Source organism: Nannobrachium achirus (assembly GCF_963921795.1).
Source record: "Nannobrachium achirus genome assembly, chromosome: 9".
Taxonomy (NCBI): Eukaryota; Metazoa; Chordata; class Actinopteri; order Myctophiformes; family Myctophidae; genus Nannobrachium; species Nannobrachium achirus.
The window spans coordinates 26,780,876-26,807,332 of record NC_137818.1 but is presented as its reverse complement, the minus strand read 5'-3'; the positions used below and the strand labels follow the sequence as shown (position 1 = coordinate 26,807,332).

Genomic DNA, 26,457 nt, shown 5'->3' with positions numbered 1-26,457 from the left:
TAGGTTTGACTGTGAGTTAAAGATTGTGCCACAAACGAAAGACTCCCAAGTGGCACCATATAAGCTAAACGATCCATTATACTGTGGAAATGTTCTTTATTCAGTAGCTCATGTGACAGACATTTTAAGATATGAAGCAGAGGAGATGAGTGGATTAGACGAGGCTAGACATGGGCTTTGTCGAGGATTATAATTGTATTGTCATTAACAGGTTTAATTGAGTTTTTTTCCGGGGTTCGATAGTGGTGCAGTGCCATGCATAATTGGAATGGAAATGAGTTCCAGGCCAGGTACGGAACGGAATGTTGGTCATGATTTAAAAAAGAAAAAGCCTCATGTTGGATAGGGGAGGCAAAGCAATCTTTGCACAATACCGAGTTTGGTAGCATCTTGCAGAGAAAAGAGTCTGTTAATGTTTTTCAAAAGACGTTTTCAAAAAAAATTAAATAAAAAAAATCTTCCAGTGAGAGCAAAAATAAAAATGTCAAAAGCAAATTTTCTTTTCTTTTTTGTTTCTTTTTTTTTTACTGTGATCCTTTAGTTTGTCTGTGTGTACAAGTGTGTATAGTCTTACATGATTTCCTTCAGCATACAGTTCCACCATTGAAAAAAAAAAAAGAAAAAAAATCTGAATGAAACAAATGGGTTACTGGCTATAATGACAATGACAATGAAATATGGGACCTGACAGTGCTCTTTGGCTTGAAAAAAAGAGATCACATTTCATTAAAGAGAAAAAAGCAGTTCATTGCTATTGCCATTCAATGCTGTATATGGGTGACCAGCATATCTATATCTTGTATGTTTGTTTGTTGTGTTGTCCTTGTAAATAACAGTGTGTACTCCCTCCCTTTGCCCTTGAAAAACAAAGACTGGTTTAAAAAATTAAAGCAAAGGAAGAGAAAGTATTTTGTTATCTCCGTCCCTTAAAAGACGCAATCTGTACATACCTTACGTATATTGTAAATAGGTGATTTAAAAGAAAATGCATTGGCTTTTTGTGTGTCATGAATATTCTGTGTTCGGCGGTTCGACGGTTAAAATATGTTTCAGTGTTTATTAAAATGTCATTGACCATTTTTACTGCACTCACTGCGAATTTGTTGTCCTTATTTCATTGCATGCACGCTGGCATGCTTCTACGAACTGCCTTGTAATGATGCTGCAGCAGTGCACACATAGACATCAAAGGGGGCTTGAGCCCCTGGCCTTTTATCCGTCTGTAAAAAGTGCCCTCTCCAGACCATGAATGCAGTTTTCACTATGGTGAAAGAAATGCAAATGCCCCCTTTCCATGCCATACCTTAAGGCAGCATTCAAGTGAATTGCCATGTCCAAACTCTCCTGAACTTGAATGCAGCATCTTGTGTTGAAAGAATTGCCCAGTCTGTGTAAAAATCCAAATGCCGTAAGGCACATCTCCAGTATTGACTTGATAACGGTTAGTTCAGTGTACGGTATCAAGCACCGAAAATAGCCGACCTCCAGCTCACAACGCATCGCTGCGATGCGTTGTGAGCTTGGAGGTCTGCTATTTTCACCAAAATGCCCCTTTAGAAATGTCAGCCCCTGCCTCTTTAACATTCTCTGCACATCCCTGTGCTGCAGCAGATGTTGCTGTGCTACTGGATGCTATTGCTGCCATCTCCTAGCGATTAAATCCGCTCTGAGTCTGTGACTAACATGTAACGGTTTTACGCAGTCCTCAGATTTACATTAGACCAGAGAACCTCTGACTCTGGACCAAAACATTTATCTCACTATTGCCAAATTGCATTTTAGCTGGAGCTGCTGTCCAGAGTAAAGTCAACAGCTGAAAGCTGCTGCAGCAATTTGCATCCGTTCCTAGATTACCAACACAGAGCCCACACACCACAGAGCCCAAACAAAACTTCCTGTGATGTACAGTAGTCTAGAGAAATGATTATGTAAGAAACAATTCCTGGACAACACCAAGGGGAAAGAGCTAAGAGAAAGAGAGAGAGACTCTGTTTTGGCCCTCATAGCTTGTTGTCCAACAGGTGTCAGCCTAGCGCCAGGCAACGGCGTGTTTGCGTTTCCTCAGATGTAAACTGTGCCGACCACCATGCTTGCCTGTGTGAAAGTCACACAATGTTCTAACTGTATTTAAGGCACCTTTTCATTGGGGTAGCCCGTTCAAAAGCCCCTCTGGTTGATGCCTGTCCCCCACATATTTACTCCAGTGTTTAGTCTTTACAGCAAGCCCAAGATGAGCGCGTTAACGGGGGCCCTGAAGTGGCACTGTGGATTGAAGTAGCGACCACTCCTTTCATTCATACTGATTCCCGTAGAATCCGGGCTGTTTGCCTTCGTTATTAGCCTTGAGATTGATTTAAAGGAAGCAGCTTTAATGCTTGAAGCACTCGTTGAGTAACGTCTGTTGGAAGCGAAATGCAGTGCCGTTGTATTGCAGTCACTCTGGCAGCTCTCATTGTGTGTGATTTATTGTATTGTCGGAAGACTCCAAACATTGTTTACGCTTCCTTTCCCCATTAATTTACTAGGCCCTACATAATGTTTATTGTTTTAAGTCGCTAATTTGTGTAAGGTATCCATGTTTTGAGGTAACTGCCTTGTCTGGATAAATATATTGGCGGTCTATTTATTTATATGACTGTGCGTGTGTGTGTGTGGTGTGTGTGGTGTGTGTGTGGTGGCGGCGGGTGTTGGGGTGCAACCGAGATTGCAGGGCTTGCAAAAGGGAGGGCTGGTCGTGCACCGAGCGAGCATGTCTCACACAGGGACTGGCCCGTTCAAGGCACAGGAGGCTGGACCAGCAGACGCTGAGACCACCTTACCACTGCTGCCCAGCCCCCCCCCCCCCCCCCCCCCCCCCACCCTCATACCCCCCAACCTGACCCACACCCCACCCATACCACCACCCCTCCTCCATTCCCAGCTCAGTGTGTCTCTCTCTCTCTCTCTCTCTCTCTCTCTCTCCCTCTCTCTCCCACTGCGTGCCAGTCCCTCTCTCTCTCCAGTTCCTCAAAACGGCCAGAGAGCTCCTCTCGTCTCCTGTCCTGTCGACATCCTTCTCTCAGTGCTCTTTTCCCTCTCTCTCTCTCTCCTCCTCTCCAGGACTAGCGCCTGTGGCCCCTGCCTCTCTATCCCTTTGTTCATTTTCCACAACCAAAGCCACGAGGACCTCCAGCTCTCTCTTTTCCTCTCTCATTCTCTCTCTCATTTCCAACTTTCTTCTCTCTGAAGAATCCTTACGTTTTTAAATCTTTTTGACCTTTTTGATCTCCGCGCCCGTACCCTCTGGAGAGGCCTGCGTGTGTGTGTGTCTGTGAGCGTGTGTGCGTGTGTGTGGCGCGAGTGTGCGAGGGCTCTCCAGTGTCTTGCTCTTTGCCCCCTGAACGAGGGTTGTGCGGCCGTACATCGTGAGCAGAGGAGAGAGGTCTTAAGTTGTCATCGAAGATGAAAGTTCAGCTCCTGTTCCTGGTGGCCCTGGCCGGCTCTTTCTGTGCTTTCACACATGCAAGTAAGTCCTGACTTCCTTGTCCCACTGCTAGCACACTGTGTCCCCTCAGTCTGTCTGTCTGTCTGTCTGTGTGTGTGTGTGTGTCTCTCTCTCTCTCTCCCTCTCTTTCCATCTGTCCAGACTGCTCTCCAGACCAGGCGCACGCGTTCTCTCACCACACCTCTCCTCTAACAGTAACTCACTCTTTGTCTGGCTCACACACCCTCTTGGGTAAATGGAAGCCTTTTCGGGGGGTGTTTGTTATTTGTTTATTGTCTGTCTTATAGGGAAATTTGTTATTTTTTTTTAAATGTTTGTTTTATTCCTCTTAAGTAAGGTATTTAATGCATTTTTAAGCTCTTGTGATAACTGCCTCTTTCTCGAGAATTACTGGCAGTCAGTCTATACCCATATGTTCCACTTAGCGGTGAATGGGTTTTTGGCTCGGCCCGGGGATGGAAAAGCAACGCGTTGGCTGAGGGTGTTAATTCAATAAAGAGAGGGGGCTGGATAGTCTGTGTCGATTCTAACAGTTATAGCCAAGCCCCCTCCTCCTCTATCCCCCTCACCCCCCCCTCTCCCCCACTTTTGTCTTTCTTTTTCTCTTTCTCACTGTCCCCTGTACCCCTGAAGAGAGAGAGAGAGAGAGGGAGGAAACAAGGTTTGATTCAGACACCAGGCTGAATGTGATGTGATGTGATGTAATGTGTGAGAGCTCTGCGTGCTCGCTGCCGCCTCGTGCAGCATTTCAACATGGATTCTTGGCACCGGTCGGGAAGGAGGAAGGAATATCCTTTTTGGAAAGCTCCCAAAACAGTGGTGCCCTTACACTGGAAGGGGAAGGATCGAGGTGTGAGGGGGCTACACTGAAATTTACACCGTACATGTTTATTACACCACCCTACTCCCCCTCTCAATTTACCATCACAGCCCCCACCCCTCAGAATTCTGTCTGTCTGTCTGTCTGTCTGTCTGTCTGTCTGTCTGTCTGTCTGTCTGTCTGTCTGTCTGTCTGTCTGTGTCTGTTTCTCTGTTTCTCTCTTTTCTGTATTCCTTTACATTTCTACACTCTTTTGTCTCCAACTCTCTCTCTCTCTCTCTCTCTCTCTCTCTCTCTCTCTCTCTCTCTCTCTGGCTGTCTTTCTTTGTTTCTTGTTTCTTTCTTTCTTTCTTACTTGCTGGTTTATAGTGTTGCCCCAGTGGAAGCAGAAGGAGGGGGGTATGGGGTCTGAAGCATATGAGTGCAGCACACTCCAGTACAGCAGCACCAGCAGCACAGGGCAGGGCTGGTTAAATTGCGTGTGTGTATTAATAGAGAGAGAGGCTCTATATTTAAGAGGGTCATATGGACGGGACACACAGAGAGAGAGAGAGAACACTTGGTACGTGTGCCCCACCCTCTGTCATGCTGTTAGACGCCCCTCTGCACGTACAGTACCCATCTTTGGCGGGGTATCAAGCTTTACCACCTCATAACAAGCCCCACACCCTCACGAACACATGCCCACACACACACACACACCCACAGACAACTGTCTGTGAGCTTGGAGATGAAGTGTAAATCAGGCATATCTCTGACCCCAGTCCCTAAAGCTAACCTTTAAATCGTCGTTGTCGGGTAACATTGTATGTCCAAAACAGTTTTTATCATTTAAAAAAATGTACTAAGCTAGTGAAAACAGCCGATCTACAAGCACACCACACCTTGCGGTGCGAGGCGTTGTGTGCTTGTAGATCTGCTGTTTTCACTACTTTTGTGCGACGGCCTTGACTGATGAAGCAGAGCTTTACTTCGCGAAAAAACAAACACATTTTAAACTTGGGAGATACGAGGTTTTTGCCCAACAGTGACGAAATGCCTAATCCTAACCCTGAGCCCAACTTTCTTATCTTTTCCTCATTTTAAGCCTATATCACATTCACCCCACATTATTAACCTTATAAACCATGTTTTTAGTTGCAAGGACCAGGAAAATGGTCCTAGCATTGTCTATTTCTCGTCTTAAGTACTTGTTTATAATCAGTAGTACACACACACACACACACACACACACACACACACACACACACACACACACACACACACACACCATCATCCATCTCTCTCCCTTCTATCTCACAACTTATTATGTACAGTGTAGATAGAGTGCAGTCCCAGGGAACATGGAGGATGAAGAGAGAGAAGGGGGGGGGGGGGGGGGTGATATAGGCTGGCTCTATTTTTAAGCAGCAACCTTTACTGGCCAGAGATGAGCCCCCACCCCCCGTCCATGCGCACGCACACACACACACTCTCTTTTCCAAAGAGAACTGCTCATGAATTGAAAAGACTAAAACCGTAACTTTCCAAAGAAAATCAGAAATCAGAAAGCTTTGTTTTACTTTTCACCCGGAACCTTCGACTCTCTTTTTTGAAACGATATCGCTTTAAAAGACGGCGGAGTGTATAGTGAAGATTGTCTTTTATTAAGCGTTCCCCACAAAGTGTCCTGTTCAGTGTCTCTTTACCCTCTCTGCCCACTTAACTCTCCGGGTCCCCGCATGCATCCTTTGAACCCCCCAACCCCAGCAGCTCTAGTCTGGGCCCAGCCTCTGTACCTCGTAATGAGTTTTGTCTGCCCTCCTCCCCTCCCCTCCCCTTCCTCGCAACGCCCCCCTCCCAGGCACATCTGTCCGCCGCGAGGGAGAGGTCAATGCCCTCTGTCCGTACCCACTTGTAAAAATGACTCAGATGTTGCGCTCATGCTCCAAATATGAGCCACATGCCGTCGAAGCGGCTTTACCCCGCTGTTCAGGGAGGGGCCGTGAGGTATATGAGCGCACTTCTCACGTCACCCACAAGGTCTCATTTTGAAAGACTGCTGCCCCCCCCCCCCCATCCCCAAAAAAAGAAGTAAACATAAAAAAAAACGCTCAGTCATACCTCTGAATATTTTCCGCGAGGAGGAGAAAGAACATCTGTTTACAAGGGAGGAGGCGGAGGCCATTTTAGCTGGGAGTGAGCTCTGTGTGCGTGCGTGTGTACGCGCGCACCCCCATAGCCCAGGAGAGACTGTAGAGGGGCTGTAGTAGTAGTAGTAGTAGTGTTTTTTCTTTTAGTGAAGGTAGAAACTTGACAAGAGTCTAATTCAATCGCTCTCCATTACACAAGAAGTGGCACTTCAACAGCATGGAGTTCTGACCCGAAGTATCCAGGCACTGCATGGTCCCCCTGAGTTCCCCCCCCCCCCCCCCTCCACAGAGAGGGGTGTGTGTGCATCTCCGTCCTCTGTCAGTCCCAACACGAATGTCTCACGTCTCTAGCACCTACGCATGCCACGGGGTGAGACATGGAGGGGGGATAGAAAAGTAGAGGGGGGGATAGAAACGAACTAAAGCAGAGTCGCTGACTTAGGGAGGCTTACACAACCAGGAAGGTGTTTTATGACGTGGGAGTCGGAGCTTGTAGCTCCTCGAGATTGGAAAGTATTTACGTTAGGAGTGAGTCTCGACATACTGCCAGAGACCAGCCATGTTTCTCTGTAATGCACAGGGTGCTGTGTTGTAGAGAATATTTGGCTGTGTTGTAGATAGTTTATCGCATCTAAACGAGGCCAGCATCGGCACCGGCCAGGATCAAAGTTATCTGTTCAGTTGTTGAGATTCATTCCGCATCGTTGCTCTTCTGTTTGGTTCAAATTCAGAAGTCAAGTGTAGAAATCAAGAGCCCCCCCCCCCCCGGCCCGCTATTCAAAGTCCACTCGGATCTATTGTTTGATATGGGCCTGGTGCCAACTCCAGCCCCCCAGTGATAGAGACCAGATGGGGAATGCTTAATGTCCCTGTATCTCCGTTACGCCACGGAGAGCAGGGTATGTATGTACGGCTGCTGTGGAACAGGCCCTTTGTGCGCTGTCTGTGATAAGGGGCAACGCTGAGAATATTCCACTCAGGCCCCTATCTCTTTGGACTTCTCCTACGCAAAAAACTCCCAAGTGTTGTTCGGTGTGTGTGCGAGGCGCGGCGCGCCCCAAAGTCTCCACAGCAGGCAGGCAGGCAGGCAGACTCCTCCGGCCCTGCGAGTGGGGGAGGTCAGGCCGGGCTGTGCCGTGCCGTACCGTGCCATAGTGCACTGAGATGGGCAGGGCGTCCATCTCTCACTCGGATGTTTCCCTCCCTCTGCACTGGGAAAACATTCTTGGGCTCCAAGGGTGGACGACGTGCACACACACACACAGACACACACACACACACACACACACACACACACACACACACACACACACACATATACAAACGCACGCACACTCCCTCCATGGTATGTGCAGATGGACCCTTTCCTGTCAACACTGGACAACCTGGCGAATAAGTACCGCTCACACACACACATGCAGTTCTTTGTGTGTGTGTAAATGTGCACGTGATACTCACATTAGTGCCATGAGTGCGCACGGTCAAATTCAGAGTGTGAGTTTTTACACTCTCAAAGTAGTTTTGTTGTGCAGCCACACACGCACGCACGCACGCACGCACGCACGCACACGCACACACATCCACAACACTGTGTATAGAAACTCAACACAAACACCTACACAATACACACACAGCAGGCACGCATGTCTGTTACACACGTGCACATATACAGACATGCCGTATGTATGCATAAACACATGCGCACACACGCACACACACACACACACACACACACACACACAGGGTGCCTCAGTGACAGCTGATTGTGCAGGTGATGGATGTGTGTTGCTACTCCCTGCTCCTCTGTCTCACATTGTATATCTCTCTAACACACTCCCCCTCTGTGTGTGTGTGTGTGTGTGTGTGTGTGTGTGTGTGTGTGTGTGTGTGTGTGTGTGTGTGTGCGTGTGCGTGTGCGTGTGTGTGTGTGTGTGTGTGTGTGTGTCTCTCTCTCTGCTTATCTCTCTTGTCTCTCTCTCACTTTCCCTCCTTCTCTCCACCCTGGCAGGTTCTGGGATCTGGGAGCCTCCACCCTCTCTGATTTATACTTAGTTGCACGCCGGTGTTTGCATGATGGCGTAAATAGCAGATCTACAAGCTCACAACGCGTCACATTCGTGACACGTTGTGAGCTTGTAGATCTGCTATTTTACTGGGCACGACACCGGCACACAACTAGGTAAAACTGGAGGCTTTGAGTCAGGCTTCACTGCCATTTGCCGTGCTCTCTCTCCTCTCCCTTCTCTCCCTTTTTTCACTCGCCCTTTTGTCTGCCTGCAATGCCTCTTTTACAGTTCCTGTCCCCCCCCACCCCTAGCCCCTCAGTGCCCCCATAAGGAGCTTGTTTAAGGGGAGTTTTGGAGCCAGAGTCGTGCTGGGTCACAATCGGTGTCACCTTTTACGTTACGTCTTAAAAAAAGCATTTTCTTTACAGACAGGGTTGTGTGTCGGACTCGTTACAAACATTTTCCATATTTGATTCATCTTGGTTGGTTTTATGCAGTCTGTTTTGTATTTCTATTGTTTTTTTCGAAAGCAGCTCTGTCAAGAAAAGTTGCCTCACAAATGCAGTTCCTCCTTTTATCTTTTCATCTCCTCTCGTCTTCTCATTTCATCCTGTTCTTTTGCCCCTCCGTGCCTTCTAATTATTCCTACTTGTAGCAGTCAGTATTATGTGATCCCGACAGACGCGTATATAAAGCCCAGCGGGAGTGCTACTGAGCCAAACGGTTGATCTACGAGCATAAAATCACGTGTCCCCCCCCCCCCCCTTCTCACGGCCGCGCACACACCCACATGCTAACCCCACGTGGTGTACATGTGCGCATACTAACTCGCGTACATTGTGTACGTTTTTGACCACTTAGCACGCGGGGCCGGGCACTCACACGAACGCACACACAGGCACACATACTGTATACGCACACACACACATCTGCTGTGTGAGCGGAGAATAGCCTGAGACACTAAATCAGAGACAGAGCAGGGCCTGTGTTCCCCCAGAACAAGGAGACAGAATATAAGTCAGATAGCGGAAGGGACGAGGGTCGAAGCCATCCGGCTCGCTGTTGCTCGGGTTTTAGAAACATGCTGTTCCTTCACAGCTCCTCTCCACCTCCCTCTCTCTCCCTTTCACTCAGACCCCGCTGCCTCGACCCTCCTCTTGACTTCACAATCTGCTTTCACACCATGAGCGCTGGAGGCGTTTTCGGTTAAAGATCATCAATTGTGATCAGTTAAAGGTTGAAATATAATCATTTCGGAATCCCATTCCCTGTTGCGTGCGTGCGCTCGAGCGTACGTGCATGTCGTGCGCGCGTTCGTGCGTGCGTGCGTGTCAGTGCTTGGACAGTGGAGACTGCATGTCTATGTGTAAGTAATTAGCGTTTGGGAATAGAAACAAAAACAAGTAAAAAATACAACGTCCCCCCTCTCTCTCGCTCCCAGAGGGATGCAGCTTTCTCCAGGCTTCAACAGGCAAGCAACAGGCCGATCCCTAGGGAGTGGCAGGGTCAGAGACGAGAACTAAGGGAGAGGAGACATGGATTATTAAAGGAAGGAGTACATAGAGTAGAAAGTGGGGACACAAAGAAAAGATGAAAGCGAGCGAGGGAGAGAGAGAGAGGGAGGGAGAGAGAGAGAGAGAGAGTGGTAGAGAAAAGAACGAGGGAGCGAGAGGGAGGCAGAGACAGTGGGCAGCGATCCTGACTCTTACTCATGGCTGCAGCTGTATTAGCTTGGGCCGCCCAGCACAGTGGGAAGGAAATACTACTTAGAGCTAATTGTGGGTGCTGCAGACATAATACAGCAATTGTTAGCGGAGGCCGCATGCACAAAGCTGGGGGAGGGAGGGGGGGTGCGGGTGGCGGACATGAATACACATGGCAAGGCCATTCTCACTGAAGCTGGGAGCGCTTTATCGCCGCACGCAGACATTCCAGACAAACAAGGCCGGGGTCCGAGAGAGACTCCAAAAAAAAGCCCCTTCACTGCTCTTGCTGCAGGGAGGCAGAACAAATGTTTTGTTATATTTACCACCGCCTGTTGCTAATGAACAGGCCCGGCTTACAACAGCACTGGTCGTCAGACAAGCCAAGACATTCAAGAGTTATTTTTACTCTTGTGAAGTATTCTTATATTATTGCAAGTATTCCCGAACAATTGGACAAAATTGGGATGGAGGGAGCATGATGTCACTCGCTAAGTTTAGAAGAGCACTCATTTCTGGTGCCAGCAGTGGGAGAGGTTCTGAGGAGGCAGCAAACTTGAAGGCCAGAGAGGGCTTTTCTTTCGGGGAGAAAAGAAGAGATTTCAGGCCAACATCTTGCCAGTGGAAAGTTAACCGTAGGCCATAATTTTGGTGCCACACTGAAATCTACCTCCTCAATTTCGGAGGAGCGCTGTCCAGGCTAAGCTTTCAGTTGTGGCTAGGAGAATGTTGAATGTTGGGAGATAGGGCTTGGTTATTGGAAGGGAAATAATTAGGTTTAACTCGGGCCCTTCGTAGACCAAGACTTGATGAAAGACACAGGGATAAATACATGTCCTCATACTGTTGAAGTGACAGACTAGCAAGCAGTCTCCTAAGCTAACAAACCTGTGTTTAAATGTAGCCAGAATGCATAACCTTAAGTTATCGCCGGCAATTAAGACAAAAAGTAAATGCTCAACTGTAGTTAAAATTGCCTCGCAGGCTTTGAAAGGCCATGACTGACATTCTTCAAGGTGTTTTTTCTAGAGAGTGTCAACAAACTCCCCTGAGAGGAGGATCTTTCCTTCCTTGGATTGTTAAAGAGATCGCTGATTGTTAGGGTTGTTGGGTTTCTCACACAATCAGCCCAGCCACCAAGCTTCTCCACCACACAAGGCTACATACTTTAACACATTCTCTTCCTCTTTCTTAAATCATGATGACTGCCATGCCTTCCTGCGCGCACTCCCATCATCCAGTAAGTAACTGCCATGGCAGGGCCTCCATACAGGAAATGAGGCAGAGGATGTGGCATGTGAGCGGACATGGAGCCTTAACGGCAGGATGGAGGAGCTGGGTGGAGGAGTGGGTGGGGGGGGGAGTGGACGGTTGAACGGAGGATGTGCGTTTATTCAGTCACGGGGCGTGGTAGCCATGCCGTCACTTCTGCCACGGAGCCACGAAGGGAGGAAGAGAGGAGGAACAGAAAGAGAGGAGAGGATAGATGACATGGGGAGCAAAGAGGGTCATGAGAGGGAGAGAGAGAAGCATGACGACATTTAGGAATGTGAATAATTACCTGCCAATCTGGCTTTAAATCTATCTATTTCTATCTTCCCTATGTTCCTGTCTGTGTATCTATTATCCATATATTATACATCCATATACGTATGCACTAATTCAACCATCGTGGTCTATCTGCTCTTCCATCCATCCATCCTTCGTCTACCCGTGAATTAACCTCCAGTATCTACTGTACACCTTTCCTCCTCCACAGGCCCCACAGCGCTCCCTGAGGAGCTCGGAGGAGTGGCCACAGATGCTGCTGAGGTTGAGGTGGCCCCTGTCACAGAGGCCATGGCGGTAGAGGAGGAGGCTGTCGTCACCGGTGCGCCCGAGGCCGCGCCCGAACCCGAGCCAGCCGCCGCAGAAGAAGTGGTGACGGAAGCCCCGGCAGTGGAGGAGCCCGTGGCCACCGAAGCCGCCGTCGTTGAGGCCGAGGCCGTTCCAGAGGACGTCCCCGCGGAGACAGAGGCCCCGGCCGTGGCTACCGAGGCACCGGCGGCGCCCGCCGAGGTTGAGCCCGTCGCCACAGAGCCTGCCGCAGTGGCGACCGAGGCTCCTGCAGCTCCCGCTGTGGACGCTGAGGCAGAGGGCGAGGGCGAGCCCGAGGTCGTTGTCGGCCCCGAACAGCCTGAGGAAACAGAAGCCCTGGAGACAGACAATGCGGTGGTGGTTGAAGAGGGCGCAGAGGGTGAGAGATGTGTGGGATGTTGGCATTGACAAGTTGAATTGGGGTTTGATTATGCTTGAGATATTTTGCTATTTTATCTATTCATTCAAATAATGCAAACCTCATGGACCCTAGCATCCCTATTCTGGGATGACCATTCAGGGAAAATAGTGCTCACAAGGCATCGCGTTTGCAGAATGACTATTTTCAGCAAAGAGTTTTGGGGTATAGGGAGAAAGGAGCTGTACCTAGTATCGATCCCTGTGGAACTCCAGTCAACAAAGTACATAATATACTCTAGGGTTGGTTAAGAAAGATATACTGTCACCTTTGACAAGCAGATACACTGTACACTCCTGTGTGGTAAATGTAAATGCCTTTTTTACACCCTTACACTTAAATGGACACTTTTGCTCAGGCCATATCAAGGAGTTAGTTTTCATTATTAAAAATAGCTCATAACTGAGTGTCCTTTCTGTTCCACAGAGGGTACAAGTTCCGGTCAGGTAGTGGGGATTGTCATCGGTGCATTGGTGGCAGTAGTTATTGTCATTGCTGTGGTGGTCGCCTTGGTGAGGAGGATGGGCAAATACTCGTAAGTACCTCACCTTCTTCTCACGCACACATGCACACACGCACACACATGCTATACAAACACACAGCTACAGTACACAAACATTTCGTGAGCAAGGACCACACCATCAATCAAGATGTGTTTAGCAGATTTATTGAACGAAACAAAGCAAACAAAACCAAACGAATGAAGTGTGAGACTTGATTGCTGACGTGTTGTATGGAAGCTACCCCCTCAGGGCCCTACGAAGAGCACAGAGTAGAGAGAAACTGGCAGAGTACGTAGTGTGGAAGGGAAGGGTGTTGAATGCGAGAACGAGAGAGGGTAAATCCGGATTTGTAGTTCGTCGCACAAAGGTGTCGCGCATCAAAAATAGCAGACCTGCAAGCTCACAACGGGTCGCTGAAGCACCGTGTTGTGAGCTTATAGGTCTGCTATTTTCTCATTTGACACCATCGTGCCAGAGAATGCAAGTAACGTGATTGAGGCGTGGTCCTGCTCCTGAAATTCTGCTAATTACCTTCAAATGTGGAAATGTAAAACATGACATATACTTACTGAAGTGACAGAAGTGAAAGATGTAATTGAAATGCACTGAATTTTTGACTACATTCATCTTTGCATGTAAGCATGCTTTCACTCAGAGTTAAATTAACATTCAGTGATTACCACTGACCAGTGGTGTAAAAAGTACTACATTTTTGTATTTAAGTCAAAGTATCAATATTGCAATATAATAATACTCTGTTAGGGTGCCCTCACACCAAAGTACCTATGAGAGTGGAATCCGCGTTCCGCTGATGCATTTCAATGAGAGTGAAGCGGTTTCATGCCAGCAGAGGATTTCTGCAAAAAACGCTCCCTTCTCATTGAAATGCATTGGCGGAACGCGGATTCCACTCTCATAGGTATTTTGGTATGAACGCACCCTTACAAGTAAAAGTCTGGAATTCAAAATGTACTTGAGCAAAAGTACAAAAGTATTGTCATCAAAATGTACTTAAAGTACGAAAAGTAAAAGTACTAAATGTTTGAAAATAGCAGATCTACAAGTAGATCGGCTATTTTCAAATAGCCTAGGTAGAAAATAGGGTTAAAGTGGATTAATGTATGTTTTCTAATAATCATTTATATCTGCAAAGTAACTAGTAACTAAAGTTTTCAAATAATTGTAGTGGAGTAAAAGTACAATATTTGGATCTGAGATGTAGTGGAGTAAAAGTAAAAGTACTGAAAACTGGAAATACTCAAGTAAAGTACAAATACCTCAAAATTGTACTTAAGTACAGTACTTAAGTAAATCTACTTGGTTACTTTACACCACTGACACTGACTTGCCTCTTGATATGGAGTGAACATGCATGGACATTTATGCTGAATTGATACTTTGTTGCAGGCCTGCGTCTCATGCCGAATATAGACGATCTACAAGCTCACAACGCGTTGTGTCGCAAGACTCGCAATGCATTGCAAGCTTGTAGATCTATTTCCGGGCATGAGACGCTGGCTGGCCTGCGACAAAGTATGAATCAGGCTTTAGTCCTTGAAAATATCCACGATGGAATACCTGAAATAACAGCAACAGTGACGTAATGGGTGTTGAAGAGAATGCTGTTCACTGTGATAAGATGAACTCTCTCACCCAGCTCAAACTGCGAAAGGGTTTTTAGACCATACTTGGTCTCCAGGGCCGTGTGCATTTCACTGATGACCCTCCCTCATGGGAGTAAAGGAATAGTCGACTGTATTTCCATGTACCACACCCACCTCCCCTGAGAATGCTCAATGCTGTAATGCTACTGGATGCTAGCATGTCATGCTAACGGAGAAACGTTTTCTATGTCACAGGTCTGCCAAGAACAAAAAGCCTGCGAAAAGAGAGAGCATCTTGGTTTCTGTAATTTTGCCCTTTTCATTGTTCTCCCTGGCTAATCCTTTTAACCCCTCAACTACCGTGGTCCAGTGTCACAGACATAATAGCGTAACACAACCTGCCTGTCGCAAAAGAAAAAACAAACAAACAAACAAACAAGCAAACACGAGCTGGTAGGTTGCTGCTTCTTTGACTGACACACAAACCCATGGCCTGATGATGAAATGTCATTGTCCATTCAGTTCAGTCTGACAAGTGTCTCTATTTTGCCTATAAATTAGCTTCAATTCAGCATCATTCATCAGAAATAGCAGAACTGCAAGCTCACAACTGCTGTGAGCTTGTGGATCGCCAATTTCTGATGTAGAGGGCTCTATACAAGAAGATCAAGATCTAGTGGGGAGTCACAAAGGGGGGGGGGGGGGGGGGGGGGTAGTAGGACTGAGTTACTAGGGCCCAAGGTGTGGGGGCCTTGAAAACCTCCCCTCCCTATGAAGAACATTCATAGGGGGGCCGACGGTGAATCCATCCTTGTCCCCAGGGCCCAGAATTTGGTGCGACACCCATGAGTATAGAGCCCTGGGTGACTTAACTCCAGTCAACTAGTATATACTCTGACAGTGTCATCAGCCTGAGGGAATGAATGTTGGTTCAAAGCAGAGCAGCAACACTGAAGCTGTCATCTTAGGATATTTCATTTTTGTTTATCGCCTAGAACTAATTCTAAGAGTGTTTCTACTGTTGGTCTATTTCGTTAAGGTTTATACCAGATCATACCGCCTACAGCTGTGAGCTGACTTAAGCTACGCTCAAATGGGGTAATATGTATTCAGTAAACCAGAATTAAAAAAAGAGTTGTCTCCCTTATTAAAAAAAAAACAACCTTATCCCTTATTAAACACAATAGTCTTTATCCAAGCCTAATGGCAATGTCTACTGTTGACTGCTCTACATGTTTGACCTTTTAATCCCAAAATTAAACTACATTTTTGGATGTCCCATTTTTTTTATTTCATTTTTTAAGATAAGTAGCACATTAACCACACGAACCCTAGCGTCCCTATTCTGCCGCACACAAACGGCAAAGATTGCCGATCTTTAGACTACAAGCTCACAATGCACTGCATTGCAATGTGTTGTCGTGAGCTTGTAGATCTTCTATTGTAGGCAAAGATATTTGGTGTAAATGGGAAAAGGGTCGGGCCTAGTATAGACCCCTGGTGGATTTCTGTCAATAAGTATAGAGGGTTTAAGTGGTTAATACAATAGCTCTTTGAAGTTAACTTTGATTGTATACAAACAGATAACTCTAGATAACAAGTTATTTAAGATTAAGAATTTGTTTATTCCCTTCTTCCCTCAAACATCAGTTACTGACATTCTCCAGACTGTACCTGTTATTGAATTGCCGTTCTCTTTCTCCTAATTCTATCCCACAGCCCTTGAGGAAGAAGCCCGCGAAAAAGCAAGAAAGCTCCAAGTTCTGGAAATTCTGAACTACTGAACTGTGATGTCATTTCCTGTCGTTAAACAAGCATGCTACCAGCACTAGTCTAATCTAACCAGGATTCTGGACTGTTGCCAAAAAGAGGGGGTGGGAGGTTTGTGCGTGTGCGTGTGTGTGTGTGTGTGTGTGTGTGTGTGTGTGTGTGTGTGTGTGTGTGTGTGTGTGTGTGTGCGTGTGTGTGTGTGCGCGCGTGTGCGCGCGCGTGTGTGTGTGTGTGTGTGTGTGTGTGTTTATGTCTGTGTGAAAGGTGGAGAAGAAGTGGCTACCTCCAGTACCCCCAACCCCCTCTCTGAAACCCCTGCTGGAGTCACTGATATAAAGGGACTCTGTCACCCCCCTACTTCCCCCTCTCGGCCACTACACAGACTCCTTACCCGACAGCCAATAAACCCATGGACAGAACAATTCAAGATGGCCACAGGATGCCTCGAAGAATTTCACAGCCTTTCGTATCCATAAAAAAGAAAAAAGAAAACAGTATGTATGGGATTATCTGACTTGTGCTAGAAAAAAGATAAAATGCAAGGTTTCTCTTTTTTGCAGTGATATGCACATTGACTCATTGCATTGCATTTGAGTCAGTGAAAAGGAACTGGACATGAAAAAAAAGTACAAAATGTAAGGAAATGATCATGAAAACATAAAAATTAGATGGAGGCGGGACAGGTAGCAGGAGAGAATGTTATGAATTCCATAGGATGTATATACCATACAAAGGGACTATGCATAGTCTACAGCTAACGACTTTCTCAGAATTCTCACATGTTTGCAGTTGCATTATTCTAGCATTTAACCCACCGTACACACAAACAAGCCTTTTGGTGTGTGGCTATGGCCAACAGACCTTTTTAAAAACACCCCAGCAGCCAGTAAGTCCCTCTGTAGAAGACAAGAAAATTGACAAGTTGGCCAACTGTATGAAGCACCGTGTGCAGAGGTTGTCCCAACATAGCACTCATGTGCTCTGAGGGCTAGCGAGGGGCTTGAAGGTGAAGGGGGGAAAAAAAGAAAAGAAAAGGCACCCTCATTTGCGAGAGTAACGTGACATTCTGCCTGCTTTAACACTGCCATATAAAAACCTAATACATATCTGTGAAATTTAGCAGAAGGGTTTGTGCCACTGTCTCTGGTATTCCCTGGGTAGTTAGGTGGATTTTGACATTTTGAAGTGCATTAATGTGAATTGACTGTACCTTTTTTATATATATATATAAACGTATAACTGCCACCCATTCCAAAAAGAACAGCTTTCGACAATATTTGGTTTCCTCTCGCTCCCAAACATGTTCCATAAGTACATTTATACACAGGTAGTGGTTTTTAGCTGGCATAGTGCTGGCGTTGTCCTTACAATGTAATATTCATAGTACTTCTGTTAATAGTTAGGGTAGTGTACCAAAACAACTAACCACACACAGTCTGGACATTGGGCTCACCCCAGAACGCATGCACAGGAAGACATTTCACATTGCACTTGTTTTGAGTGCACAGTATTAGGCAGCAATGCCCATATGTTTCTGTTGTTGTTTTCCTAATTGTATACATGGTCATTAACGGGTGTACAAATAATTCAGCCTTTTGCTTCGCTCCGCTTGCTTTATGAACTCAGTTTAATATGTGCACTGAATGAGTGATGTAATGTTTAATGAATAGGCTTTAGACACTGCAAATGTTTGCGACGATGTGTGTTTTGTTTTCCTCCCCTCTCCCCCCGCTTTTGCCACATACTATCAACTCTAGGTCTTTAATTCTTTTATTTTTTGCTTTCTTTTTTTTTTTGCTCTGATTTGTTTGAAACATTTTATTTAATTGCAGTGTTTTTGTTCATACTGTTTCAATAAAAAAGTGAAAACACTCCACAAAATATTACATCTGCTTGTTGTGAGTTGTCTTTAGATTTGTTACACATCACTATGTTTTCACCATTGTCAGCGATTACATTTATGTTAAAAACCACCATATTCTATCAATCCTCTTCTATCTTAACCTGTAAATAGACCAATACCTACTGTAGACAAATACCTCCTCACAGTTCAATTCAATCTCCAAGTGAAGTGAAAACACACACTCATTACCCACCTTTCACAGGGGCAGCATCCAGTTACCCTCTCTGATTGGCTCATTCATGCATTGCATAAAATTAAAAACACACATACACCTCCCTGTTCTTACAAACAACACCAAATATGGTCTCCAGGGGAGCATGGCAATGGAAGATACGGGCCATGGACCGTTAGGTCGGTTGAGCCCTTTTGACAGTTAGGTGTGTTTTTTATGTCATGTTGTGGAGTTTTTCATAAGGCGCTGTTAAGCCAGGGCAAGGCTCCAACAGTGGGCCGTGAGTTGCACAGAGATACCCTGTGTCTGGCTCTCTCTCCAGTCCTCCGTGTGGTTTTAGGCAGCGGCCCAACGCCCAGTACCCCCAGCCTCAGCCCCGCCGGCAGGCTTCACAGCACACTTTAGCTCACTCTCTCACTTCAGACTGCCGGGAACAATGGAGTCTTTTGAGAGGGGCAGATGGGGAAGCTACGGGCCATGGCTGAGAAGCCGCTAGCCAGCAAGCAGCAGCAGCCCCCCTCCCCAACTGTCCCACGTACCCCCCTCTCTCTTTCTCACTCTTTCAATTTCACTCCCTTGCTCTGTCACTCTCCCTTTCTTTCTCTCTCTCTTTCACTCTTCCTCTTTCATTTCTGACTCAGGCGCATTCAATCTGTTTCTCTTTCCCTCCCGCTCTCTGCTTCAGGATGGGACTTTCCCCCTCTCTCTCCCATAGTAGGGTGCTACACAAAATTCTGTACATTGCAAAAGGGAGGAGTCACTTCCAGGGCAGGGCCTACAGAATGTGGTCCTCATCCTCTAGATTGTGCACACATGTGCATAAACACATATGCACGCACACGCACACACATGTGCGAGCTCACACCACACACACACACACACACACACACACACACACACACACACACACACACACGCACGTGTGCACACACACACAATTGCAGATGTATACACAAACATTCATAGAAAGTATAAAACACATGCTGTCATGCTCCAATAATGATAATTCGGTAATGATATGAATTGAACAAAAACATATTAACATACTCTATAGTCTATACCGTAATACACCATAACACAAGATTCAATTACCATGCTCATAAACCACTTTTTTCATAAACTTTTTTGTGTGCAGCCAGGCTTTAGCATGAGTTACTGTACATGTGTGCTTGTGTAATCTTGTGTGTGTGCGCGTGCGTGCATGCGTGCGTGACGTGTGTGTGTGTACAGTATGCATGACACAGAGATAGATTAGATACTTTGCATGTGTGGTGGTGTGTGTAGTGTACATGTGTACATCTGCACGTGTAAACATACAGTACATGTGAAATAATACCAGTGCCTGGGTCATAACTTGAGCTGTCTTGGCATCCAGCCACCAACAATCATCTTCCTCACTGCTCCTCTAGTGTAGAGGACACTAAGGTAACTGAACAACACTATTCTACAAGGCCTGCTAGAGCGTTGGTTCTCAAAGTGGGGTCCGGGGACCCTAGGGGTCCTTGAGAGAGTTCCAGGGGGTCTCCAGCTAAATGATAGTTAGGAGCCAAATGGACACTTATGGGTATGTAACTCAGAGAGTGTACAAATGGAACCAAAAGAACCCTGACAGGTCCATTTGGTTCCATTTGTACACTCCCAGAGTTAAATTAACATTGATAGAAATACCATTAAATGGGGGTCTGTAGTCTATAATGTATGTCAAACTGGGTGTCCTTCTATAATGGTTGGGAGTCACAGCTAGAGCCTTAAAAGAAAATCTTCTCTTATGGGGTTCCCTGGCATACCGGTATCTTTACAAATGGCATACACAAAAAACATTACAAGAAACATTCATGCCATGTCAGTATTGATCATGAAATTTGGTTATTTTACTCATTTCTTTTGAAAATGTGCCATAATATGCTGGGTCAAAGATATACATACAGCCAGTGGTGTAAAATGTACTCGCATATTTTACTTAAGTAAATGTATCAATACTGCAATATAGTAAATATAGCAATATAGTAAAAGTCCAGAATTAAAATGTACTTATTAAAAAATACGAATTAAAAAGTATGACATTGTTGGCATCAAAATGTACATAAAGTACCAAAAGTAGAAGTACAAAATATTTGAAAATGTGAAAAGCAGATCTACGTGTTGAGCTTGTAGATCGTCTATTTTCAAATAGCCAAGGTATAAAATAGGGCTAAAGTGGTTTACCGGTATGTATGTTTTATAATACTAGAAGCTGGGCCGCCCTTCGGGCGGCCCAGCGTCTAGTCGGCGACCTGGCCAACTCGGGAACGATGTAAATAGGGAATGAATGCCCCGCCCTTTAATGCAAACCCCATTATACCTGTTGTCATAGGACCCGTTTTGACCATCTGTCTGCCTGTGTCCATTTATGCCCATATATGGAGATATCTGTATCTGTCTGTCTGTCGGCGTCCATTTTATGTCCATATATGGAGATCACTGCAGATATAGTTCTGGGTCCATTTTATGCCCATATGCCCATATATGGAGATATCTGTCTATTTGCGTCCATTTTATGCCCATATATGGAGATCTCTGTATCTGTCTGTCTGTGTCCCTTTATGCCCGTATATGGAGATATCTGTTTATCTGCGTCCATTTTATGCCCATATATGAGATCTCTGTCGCTTTTTGTTTGTTTCTTCTTTAAGCAGAATACACAGCCTGCTTAAATCTGCATCATTCAAGTCATCCTCCCAGTCCCACGCTTTGTCGCTTGTCTTATGTTTGTCTTTGTCTCTTTTATTTTCTTTTTTGGAGCGGACCCCATGAATGCCCCACCCTTTAATGCAAACCCCAATATACCTGTTGTCATAGGACCCGTTTTGACCATCTGTTAGCCTTTGTCCCCACCCTTTAATGCAAACCCCAATATACCTGTTGTCATAGGACCCGTTTTGACCATCTGTTTGCCTTCTGTTAGCCTTTGTCCCCACCCTTTAATGCAAACCCCAATATACCTGTTGTCATAGGACCCGTTTTGACCATCTGTTTGCCATTGTCCCCTTATCCAATATACCTGTTGTCATAGGACCCGTTTTGACCATCTGTTTGCCATTGTCCCCTTATGCCCATATATGGAGATCTCTGCACACACAGTACCGGTTGCGGAAAACTCTGATGTCAGACATCAGCTCCGCATTCGGGGATTCATTTTATGCCCATATCTGGAGAACGCGCGTGCCGGTGGGAAGAACGGTTCTCGAGATTCACATACATACATACACATTCACAGAGATTTTTTGTTGACTCCTGGCGTACGTGATGTCAGAGCCTTTTATGAAGTGATGTCACAATGAGTCAGCGATTGTGCCGATTTCCTCAGGAACAGCCTGATGTCAACAATCAGCTCCGCATAAGGAGATTCCGAACGTTTCGCGCCGCTTCGGGAAAGCCGCGAGTCGGGTCGGGTCGAGGCCCGGCACTGCACTCCGCGCGGCGGCGGGGAACGCGCGTGCCGAATCTGAAGCCGGTGGGACGAACGGTTCTCGAGATACGCGGATTACAAACAAACAAACAGACAGACAGACAGAGATTTGTCGCATTTATAGATAGATTATAAATTATATCTGCAAATGAACCATTGGTATTACATACAGTACACACACACACACACACACACACACACACACACACACACACACACACACACACACACACACACATGCAATGGCTCAGCCAACTGCTTGTATACGCACACGCACACGGCACACATGCACACTTGCAAGCACACACACATATACTGTACACACACACACACACAGGCAACGCACGCACGCACGCACGCACGCACGTTCACATGTTCAAAGTCAGGACTTTAGGCGGGCCATTCTAAAACTTTAATTCTAGCCTGATGTTGGCCATTGATTTACCACTCTTGATGTGTGTTTGGGGCCATTGCCCTGTTGGAACACCCAATTGTGCCCAAGACCCAACTGATGATTTTAGGTTTTCCTGAGGAATTTAGAGGTAATCCTCCTTCTTCATGATTCCAAGCATCAGTTCCACAGCAAAAAAACCTAGAGCATAATACTACCACCATGCTTAATGATACATATGGTGTTCTTGGGGTTAAAGGTCTCATCTTGTCTCCTCCAAACGTTTATTTATAGTGTAGTGACTTATAATCACAGTATAATGCATTATAACAGTGAAAGCATTATAAGAGATGGGATGCATAGGAACGGGAAGTGTTACCAAAAAGTCTGCCAATGCCTAATAATTATGCTGTGATTTTGAAATACTGTATCAATGTGTGCAAGTGAGAAGATTGGCCCACAGCACGGCTGGAGCTAAAGAAAAATCACCAAAATCCAGCCAATAGTTCTTCATCTTTTTTGGAACTAAAGGGGTGCATGGTCCAACCAATCGTCCTACTGACACAGCCATCCTTAGAGCAGTGGTTCTCAACCTTTTCTGGTCGCGACCCCCAAAATAATCATATCTGAACTGGGGACCCCCAGTAAAATTATTTTATGTATAACACGGTTCCATTGTGAAAATAGCCGATCTACATGCTCACAACACCTCGCAGCGCGAGGCGTTGTGAGCATGTAGATCCACGACCCACAGGTTGAGAACCACTGCCTTAGAGTCCCGGCACTATCTGAGCTCAAATTCAGGGGAAGGCACAGCACAGAGAACTATTCAGCACCGAGAGAACGACTCAGGAAGCTTAAGAATTTAATTTGGAAATGAGAGATCCATCACTTTACACTTAATCCTGCAATGTGCTGTCAAGAAAATAGTTCATAATATAAATATACTGTATTATTGAATTAATTAGTTCAGAAAATAGGTATACTGTAGATACGTAAGTAATACATTTTACTTCGAGACAGATAAAGCTTTTGTACACAACGTACAGTAGCTCATTAGAGTAACTCAATTTGCCACTCCCTCAGAAGAAAGCAAAATGCATACAAAATGTGCATGCAGAAAATAAAGGTACAGCACATGCCAATATTAATATACAGAATATTCTGGGTTAATAGTATTTCTCCAAGATAAACATATGGTCTTTTGGAATGTTTGGAATTTCCATCAAATGGCACTTTATAGCACACTGAAAATAGCTGATCTACAAGCTCACAATGTACCAGGCTATTTTGGTGCAGGACTGTCATAGGATGAAGTACTGTATAAATCGAGTCTGACAAAATGATATTTTGGTCAAACAGAGGAATGGGAGTGTATTTTTGATTGTCCGGTATAGCAACTAAAAATGCAAGGTCAGCTGTAGCTAAACGTGGCCTGTCTGTGGCATGATAATCCACACAGAAGGAACATGCAGTCTGAAATAGCCAACACATGCTCCCTTAAGAGCTATTAATGCATACATAGAATTAATGTGTGACGGCCCTGACCGTCTGTCCTCCCTAGAGTAACTTGTTGGTCTGCCTCTCACTTATCCGTCTCTCTGTATTTTGCCACTCTTCTTCCCAGCTTGTGCTGTCCACCTACCCTGTCCTCTTTTCTGACAAGCCACACACCTGTAGGAAAGAGTATAAATACATGGCTTCCCCAAAGCTCTCCATATGTTGGACTTGCTGCCCTTTTGATTTGGTTGCTGCTTGGTTTGTTTTGCTCTAGTAGTCACTAGTCACAAAACCCCAGCTCACCTGTTTTCATCATACATCCACCCCTCTGCACTGACTTTCACACAAGAGTTATTGTTGCTTTTCGGATAACTTTAAGTTCCATAAACACGGGTAGACAACCTTCTAAGTGAGTGCTCCTATCCTTTTTAGGGCTGCAATGGATAGTTGATGTTAATGATGAAAAACTAAATCAAACAAAATATTGTTTTGCAGGTAAAACCATCTTAACTATCACGTAGTTTTCTATGTATTGAAACCTGTCAATAATGGCAGAGGCAATGTCAGGCCGCGGTACTGTACTGCAACATAGGGCATATTTCACGCTTTGACTAAATTTGGTGTAATCTAATATTTTAATTTGTATAGATGTGCTACTGTACAAATAAATTCAGATCAATATTGCAAGTAGGACACACATTTCTCAGTGTCAGCAATGGCGCCCATGTAAAGAATGCTGCCTTATTGTCCATACATGTTGCTACTGTGTGGCCTTTCTCCTCAGGGCGTTGGCATGAATGCCAGGCTATGACCGTGTGTGTGTGTGTGCGCGCGCTCGCGTGTGTGTACAGCACACGTGTGTGTGCTTGCGAGTGTGCGTGCATGTGTGTAAGTATACAAGCAGTTGGCTGAGCCATTGCATGTGTGTGTGTGTGTGTGTGCGTGCGTGCGTGCGTGCGTGCGTGTGTCTGTTTGTGTGTGATTGCCTGTGTACTGTATGTGCGTGAGACGAGTGACACATGCCTTTGCATGAAATTGTGATGTCATGAGGAAAATGTCAGCCTATGGGCCTTGAGTGTGGCGGACAGCTGGGCCTGTGGGTGGGGACAGAGAGGAGGGAGGGAGGGAGGGAGGGTGTGGTTGGGTGACAGAGAAAGCACACGGCACAGTAGCATGTACTGCGTGCATGTGTGACAGTGTGTATGTGAGCAAGAGAGAAACTGAGGTGTGTGTGTGTGTGTGTGTGTGTGTGTGTGTGTGTGCGCGCGCGCGCGTGCGTGCGTGCGTGTGTGTGTCTGTGTGTGTGAACAAGAGATGGGGAGATAGTGAAAGAGGAGAAGGATGTGTGTGTGTGTGTGTGTGTGTGTGTGTGTGTGTGTGTGTGTGTGTGTGTGCGTGCGTGCGTGCGTGCGTGTGCGTATGTGTGGCGTGTAACTGTCAGGAAGTGGGAGTACATCTCTAAATATGTGTGTGTGTGTGGGGGGGGGGGGGGGTATTGCACATGTGTTTTTTACGGGCGTTCAGGAAATTATGGACATGGGTGTGGTGCAGCGAAAAGTTGATGTGCTAACAGAACAATGCAATATAATAAGAAAATTATTGATAGATAAATAAATAAATAATTAGGAGTGATATATAAAGATAGAGTATGAAGAGAAAATACATGAAGCTAGTTAGCATTTGTTTTTAGGTTTTATAGAACCTTTTTTCTTGACTGATTATTCTTGTTTTCTAGATAGATATTCATTTGCATTTGTTATATTGCTGTTGATGTACTGACATATTATCTTGTTTATTATTGTGATGTTTTATCTGCTTATTGTAAGTCGCTTTGGATTAAAAGCGTCTGCTAAATGCCTAAACTGTAAACTGTAAACTGTGTGTGTGTGTGTGTGTGTGTGTGTGTGTGTGTGTGTTCACTGACACATGTGTATGTGTGCTTGTGTGTTTGCACAGCACAGGCATGTGCTTCCCTGCACATCTGGTGTTCTCTTTGCCCCAATGACATGACATGTAGGCTCCTGAGAACCAAGTCTTTGTGTCCTATAGCTGAGAACATGCATCGCCGCCCTGTGACACTCGCCCTCTGTATGTGACCCCTATTGTTCCGTACCAAAGCACCATACATTGATGTGTCTGGTACACAGAATGACATTGTGAGCCACCTCTCCCTCTTGCCATAAATCTCTCCATCTCTCCTCCTTTCTTTCTGTCTATCCCTCTCTCTCTCATGCTGTGCTTTCCGTGTCCGTAGTGCATCTCATTGGCACAAACCAGTGTCTGCCCCCGCTGGTTGTTCCAGCTACCATGCGTCTAATCTGGGGCATGTTTTGCCCCAGTTTGCAGATTTCTCTGACAATAGTTCCGTTGCTTGCCTTATTGAACGTTGTTCGCATGAATATTCACTCTTGAGGCCCGCTTGGTGTCTACATCAACAATAGCGTTACAGAGCGTGGCATGATTATACTACAGTAAGATAATGCTTAAAAGTTACATTGAATTTTGGGACTCCAAATTCACTAGTCATGACTCGTTAGTGGGGTTAATTTATGACCCATGAGGTTACTGCACTGCATCATTACCATAACTTTTTTGGCTGTGAAGAGTTGCTTGACTGAGAGCCACTGACATATATCATTCGGCTAACATGTTTCTCAGAATCCAACAGAGAGGCCATGCGTATCCACGGCATGTGTTCGCAACATTTGACACGCAGGGTCACCAGGGCTCAACTCAGCAACTTGAG

The 26,457-nt window shown here is 45.7% G+C and overlaps 1 protein-coding gene across 1 annotated transcript; it reads left to right on the top strand.

Annotated features, from left to right (window-relative positions):
• Nucleotides 1-3,110: 3,110 nt before the first annotated feature.
• Nucleotides 3,111-17,659, top strand: pdpn (podoplanin). Its single transcript, XM_080733736.1, has 4 exons — nucleotides 3,111-3,505; nucleotides 11,905-12,381; nucleotides 12,847-12,955; nucleotides 16,247-17,659. Exons 1-4 carry the CDS (start codon nucleotides 3,442-3,444, stop codon nucleotides 16,251-16,253), a joined length of 657 nt encoding a protein of 218 aa, XP_080589862.1. The 5' UTR covers nucleotides 3,111-3,441; the 3' UTR covers nucleotides 16,254-17,659.
• The last annotated feature ends 8,798 nt before the right edge of the window (nucleotides 17,660-26,457 follow it).